General features: G+C 45.9%; 1 protein-coding gene across 1 annotated transcript; it reads right to left on the bottom strand.

Moving 5' to 3' along the window:
- On the bottom strand, positions 1–5726 carry LOC144514181 (PEX5-related protein-like). Its single transcript, XM_078245366.1, has 4 exons — positions 5515–5726; positions 4433–4598; positions 3727–3884; positions 1–1272 (listed from the first exon to the last, which is right to left on the bottom strand). The coding sequence occupies exons 1-4, from the start codon at positions 5691–5693 to the stop codon at positions 1074–1076; spliced, it is 702 nt and encodes a 233-aa protein (XP_078101492.1). The 5' UTR covers positions 5694–5726; the 3' UTR covers positions 1–1073.
- Positions 5727–6569: the final 843 nt, after the last annotated feature.

Below are 6569 nucleotides of genomic sequence, written 5' to 3'. Positions count from 1 at the left end.
ACAGATGTACAGGAACAGTTTTAGACAGCAGTGTTCAAGATTAGAATGTTTTCCAAACATGGTCGTGTTTTCTGCTGTGAAAATGGGATATAAGGAGTTGGCATATGTTACGAGGCACAGATCGGCTGTCACTTTGTAACTCTGTTCATTGTTCATTGTGAATTGCTGTTCTTGTCACTGTTTGATTGTTCTCTCGAGAAAATAATTAAACCCTTCCACCGAATACCTAAACTTTTAATCCAGTTGGCAGCCTGTCTTTATTTTGTTTCAACAAAGTCTCTTCTTCACCCAAATTCCTCCCTCGCTGAACAGAAACTTCCACCACACTCTGTCAGATTGGATGGAAAGTGTCTGTGAACAGCAATGTTCACGTCTTGCCAGAGATTGTCACTTGGACGTTGACTGGGTCAACACATACCTTCTTCACAGTCATGCGTCGCTTTGTGTATATCACATAAAATGTAAATGAAATACATTTACGTTTGTGGTTGTAACGTGACAAAATGTGGAAAAGTTCAAGGGGTAGGAATACCTTTGCAAGCCTCTGTATCCATTCAATGATCCTCAATCCTATATAATAGATGCAAAGAAAGGGAAAATATGGTCTGTAAGACGCCTCTTTATTTCAGATCCCCACTCTATATTCAATCTTTTTGTTAAAAAGAACAGTTTGTTTTTCATTTAAATGTCTAACCCTAACCCTAACGCTTTGTTTAAGTTTATATACATGTGTTAAATAGACATATATCGTCTCATATTGACCCCTGAATTGAATAGAAATCGCACCGTGACAGACTTTAAGACATCAGTAAATATTGAATCCTTGTCCAAAGAATCAATATAATATCGTACCGTGATGAGACTTGTGATTTACATCCCTATTAACTAGTGAGATTAAAAAGGCAGCCTTTCATTTAGTTGTTCTAGTTGACTAATGTGTAGGAACAGCAGTAACATAACCTTCCAATGGAGCCACGACTCCGCTCCGGTCAACAACAAACAGCACTACACCCCCAGTGGCCGTCTCTTTGGTTTCAAACCAAACTGTCCACATCCAGCAGGGTCTCCACCGTTCAGACATCGCCCACGTCGAACGCCTGCATCAGCAGGTCCAGGTCGCCGGCGCTGGCGGCCTGGAACAGCTCGGGCTGGTCCAGCATGGAGACAGCGATGCGCAGGGCAGCCCAGATGTTCGCCGACATCTGCTGATGGCTGCAGCGCTGACTCTGCCGCTGCTGGTTCAGAGCTGTCAGGAAGTTACTGACCGCCTCCCTGCAGGACACAGAACACCTCCCGTTAGCACGCTGGGAGCTAACGCTACATACGCGCGGTTAACGTTAAAGTCTTTAAATCTTAGTAGTAGTAGTAGTTAGGGGTGTAGGAAAATATTTTAATTAACAATACTACGATTTTCAAAAATGCAATATCAATTTATTTTTTTATTTTTTTAGTTTACGTGCAAAAATATTGATGTAAGACAGTGGTTCATGTTTATGTTGTGTTTAAACGCCCTAATGCTAGATGGCTATACTGAGACACCACTAGTGTCCTCGCCTAGCAGTACCTAGCAGTACCTAGCAGTACCTAGCAGTACCTAGCAGTACCTAGCAGTACCTAGCAGTACCTAGCAGTACCTAGCAGTACCTAGCAGTACCTAGCAGTGCCTAACAGTACCTAGCAGTACCTAACAGTACCTAGCAGTACCTAGCAGTGCCTAACAGTACCTAGCAGTACCTAGCAGTACCTAACAGTACCTAGCAGTACCTAACAGTGCCTAACAGTACCTAACAGTACCTAGCAGTACCTAGCAGTACCTAACAGTACCTAGCAGTACCTAGCAGTACCTAGCAGTACCTAGCAGTGCCTAGCACTTTTTTTTTTGCCTTTTTGCCGCCTTGAATTCTCTGTTTTAACCCACATTTGGTCCTGTATTCTCTTGCGCCTTTTTAACCCTGTTTGGTCCTGTATTCTCTGTGTTTTAACCCTGTTTGGTCCTGTATTCTCTGTGTTTTAACCCTGTTTGGTCCTGTACTCTCTGTGTTTTAACCCTGTTTGGTCCTGTATTCTCTGTGTTTTAACCCTGTTTGGTCCTGTACTCTCTGTGTTTTAACCCTGTTTGGTCCTGTATTCTCTGTGTTTTAACCCCTGTTTGGTCCTGTATTCTCTGTGTTTTAACCCCTGTTTGGTCCTGTATTCTCTGTGTTTTAACCCTGTTTGGTCCTGTATTCTCTGTGTTTTAACCCCGTTTGGTCCTGTATTCTCTGTGTTTTAACCCTGTTTGGTCCTGTATTCTCTGTGTTTTAACCCCTGTTTGGTCCTGTATTCTCTGTGTTTTAACCCTGTTTGGTCCTGTACTCTCTGTGTTTTAACCCTGTTTGGTCCTGTATTCTCTGTGTTTTAACCCCGTTTGGTCCTGTATTCTCTGTTTTAACCCCGTTTGGTCCTGTATTCTCTGTGTTTTAACCCTGTTTGGTCCTGTATTCTCTGTGTTTTAACCCTGTTTGGTCCTGTATTCTCTGTGTTTTAACCCTGTTTGGTCCTGTACTCTCTGTGTTTTAACCCTGTTTGGTCCTGTATTCTCTGTGTTTTAACCCCGTTTGGTCCTGTATTCTCTGTGTTTTAACCCCTGTTTGGTCCTGTATTCTCTGTGTTTTAACCCCTGTTTGGTCCTGTATTCTCTGTGTTTTAACCCTGTTTGGTCCTGTATTCTCTGTGTTTTAACCCTGTTTGGTCCTGTATTCTCTGTGTTTTAACCCCGTTTGGTCCTGTATTCTCTGTTTTAACCCCGTTTGGTCCTGTATTCTCTGTGTTTTAACCCTGTTTGGTCCTGTATTCTCTGTGTTTTAACCCTGTTTGGTCCTGTATTCTCTGTGTTTTAACCCCGTTTGGTCCTGTATTCTCTGTGTTTTAACCCCGTTTGGTCCTGTATTCTCTGTGTTTTAACCCCGTTTGGTCCTGTATTCTCTGTGTTTTAACCCCTGTTTGGTCCTGTATTCTCTGTGTTTTAACCCCCGTTTGGTCCTGTATTCTCTGTGTTTTAACCCCTGTTTGGTCCTGTATTCTCTGTGTTTTAACCCCGTTTGGTCCTGTATTCTCTGTGTTTTAACCCCTGTTTGGTCCTGTATTCTCTGTGTTTTAACCCCTGTTTGGTCCTGTATTCTCTGTGTTTTAACCCCTGTTTGGTCCTGTATTCTCTGTGTTTTAACCCCGTTTGGTCCTGTATTCTCTGTGTTTTAACCCCCGTTTGGTCCTGTATTCTCTGTGTTTTAACCCTGTTTGGTCCTGTACTCTGTGTTTTAACCCCGTTTGGTCCTGTATTCTCTGTGTTTTAACCCTGTTTGGTCCTGTATTCTCTGTGTTTTAACCCTGTTTGGTCCTGTACTCACTGTGTTTTAACCCTGTTTGGTCCAGTATTCTCTGTGTTTTAACCCCGTTTGGTCCTGTATTCTCTGTGTTTTAACCCCGTTTGGTCCTGTATTCTCTGTGTTTTAACCCTGTTTGGTCCTGTATTCTCTGTGTTTTAACCCTGTTTGGTCCTGTATTCTCTGTGTTTTAACCCTGTTTGGTCCTGTACTCACTGTGTTTTAACCCTGTTTGGTCCTGTATTCTCTGTGTTTTAACCCTGTTTGGTCCTGTATTCTCTGTGTTTTAACCCTGTTTGGTCCTGTATTCTCTGTGTTTTAACCCTGTTTGGTCCTGTATTCTCTGTGCTTTAACCCCGTTTACCTGTGAGCTCCCAGGTTGATGCAGCTGATCCCCAGGTTGTATCTGGACCGGATGAATCCGGGCTGCAGCTCCAGAGCTCTGCCGTACGCCTCCACCGCCTCCTCACTGCGGTCTCCGTTCGCCAACGTGGCGCCCAGACGGTTCCACAGCAGGTAGTCCTGAACAGGAACGCACGGACAGTTACAGCTGTCATCATGACAGCTCAGACTACTTTCAACATACTATACTATGACTTTTTATGACTTTTGTATGGCACTCAATGGCATCATAACAAATAAGGGAGTGCTGTGTGGTGGATCAATTCATGCCGATGTGACGATGGTTAACGTGATCCATCCATCTTCATCATCTTCTCCAGCAGGGGACCCCAGACTTCCCTTTGTTTTGTTTGTATTTATTGTTTGTGTATGTAAATACCACGTAGGATGACTACTGTGGCAATAAAGTCCTTTCTGATAGTCTGATATCTAATGTCTCCACCTAGTCCTGGGTCTTCCCCAACAATGTAACCAAAGTCTGTTTTTCTGTCATATTTTCAAGGCCCTTTGTCAGAAATCATCATTTTAGTTTATGATCCTGAAATAAATGGTGTTTTTTCATTGTGCTTCTGTGGCTTGTTTCATTGCCTTGAGGAGAACATAAGTCATACTATAGTATGTCCAAAAAAGTCATAGTACAGTATGTCTGAAGAAGTAAAGTGTGTTACCTGTGGTCTGACGGACAGCGCGGCGCTGAACGCCTCCACAGCCTTGTTGAAGTCCGAGCCGAGGTTGAAGAGGACTCCGAGTCCGGTCTGCAGGTCTGGATCCACACAGTCCAGATTCAACAGAGCCGCCTCCTGGAAGACAAGCAGCACTTCCTGCAGCTCAGAGCTACACACACACACACACACACACACACACACACACACACACACACACACACACACACATCACTACGCACAACCACACACACACACACGCACACACACACACATATCACGCACGCTCACACACACACACACACACACACACATATCGCGCGTACACGCACGCACGCACACATATCACGCGCACGCACACACACACACACACACACACGCACGCACACACGCACGCACACACACACACACACAACACGCACATATACGCACACACACACACGCATATATACGCACACATGCGCTTGCACACACACGCACATACATGCGCACACACACTGCGCACGCGCACACAGACATACACACACACGCACACCTTGCATACACGCATACATATCACACACCTGCGCGCACGCAACCACACACACACACACGCACACATATACGCCACTGTACGCACGCTGCACACACACAACACACACATATCACTACTACACACACACACACACCACTGCTACGCACATATACGCACACACACTGCACGCACACACATACGCCTGCAGCACACACACACACATATACGTCACGCACGCACACACACACACACACGACACACATACGCACACACACAGACATACACACACACACGCATACGCACGCACGCACACACACACATGCACACACACACGACACACACACACACACACACACACAGACACACACACACACACACACACACACACACACACACACACACACACACACACACACACACACACACACACACACACACACACACACCCCGATAGTGAATAAGTTAAAAATGGATCTAAATATGTAAAGGGTGTTTCCAGCGGGGAGAAATTAAAAACATTACAAGATCATTTATATCCACGTTGAAACAGATGTTCTGAAGACCGTGTGGGTACCTGGCAGGTGTGGAGGTGTTGTGGGGGCCCCTGCGTGGCGTGGCCGGGGAGCCCTGTAGCGGGCTCCTGCAGTCCAGAGCCAGGTGTTTGTAGCGGGGGTTATGGCTGATCCAGCGGCGCAGAGCGTCACACGCCTCCCGCTGCATGCCGCTGTTGGTGAAGCTGACGGCGAGCGCCATGAGAGCCGGAAGGTTGTTGGGGCGGAGCTCCAGACACCTGCAGCGGGGGGGATACACGTTAGCTTAGCATCAGTTAACACAGGGAACACTTTAGCTCAACATAAACATACTTCATTTAATTTAGAGCTTCAAAGATTGCCAAAAAAATCATATATAGTATATCCAAAAACAGCATCGCACTGAAATGCACTGAATCCAGATTTTTGGGGTTCTGCTGAATCCTGAACCCCCTGGTTGAGGTTCTGCTGAATCCTGAACCCCCTGGTTGAGGTTCTGCTGAGTCCTGAATCCCCCTGGTTGAGGTTCTGCTGAGTCCTGAACCCCCTGGTTGAGGTTCTGCTGAATCCTGAATCCCCTGGTTGAGGTTCTGCTGAATCCTGAACCCCCTGGTTGAGGTTCTGCTGAATCCTGAACCCCCTGGTTGAGGTTCTGCTGAATCCTGAACCCCCTGGTTGAGGTTCTGCTGAATCCTGAACCCCCTGGTTGAGGTTCTGCTGAATCCTGAACCCCCTGGTTGAGATTCTGCTGAGTCCTCGTCCCGTCCTCAGTCCATGAACACAGTCAACACATTAATGAAGTAAACAGTGACTGTCCTTCCTTTGCCGTACCTGAAGTTGCTGCATTCTGGCTGCTGTCTGTAGATTCCTTCATGCTCAGCTCGTATTCTTCCAGATGTTTCATACCAGATGTTGTAACAGCGGTGATGTTGTGTATTGTTTAGGGTCCTCGCCACCACCAGACTAATCAGCATTGCAGATTGAACATGTAGCTGGACTTGAATGGCCTTCTTTTGACTGAAAGTACTGCCAAACAACCCTTTTTCTGCTCACCAGTTCCATTTCCACTTCCTCTCAGCCTGCTGCATTGAAGCTCCAC

This window comes from Sander vitreus, unplaced genomic scaffold (assembly GCF_031162955.1).
Source record: "Sander vitreus isolate 19-12246 unplaced genomic scaffold, sanVit1 ctg484_0, whole genome shotgun sequence".
Lineage (NCBI taxonomy): Eukaryota > Metazoa > Chordata > Actinopteri > Perciformes > Percidae > Sander > Sander vitreus.
Note: the sequence above shows the minus strand (reverse complement) of the source record. Positions and strands in the feature narration are given on the sequence as shown.

Coding starts and splice junctions, on each gene's coding strand:
- LOC144514181 (XM_078245366.1), bottom strand. CDS start 5,693: ATGGCGCTCGCCGTCAGCTTCACCAACAGCGGCATGCAGCGGGAGGCG. Junction 3,885..4,432: donor CGCTGTCCGTCAGACCACAG/GTAACACACTTT, acceptor GTTCCTGTTCAG/GACTACCTGCTGTGGAACCG. Junction 1,273..3,726: donor ATCAACCTGGGAGCTCACAG/GTAAACGGGGTT, acceptor TGTGTCCTGCAG/GGAGGCGGTCAGTAACTTCC.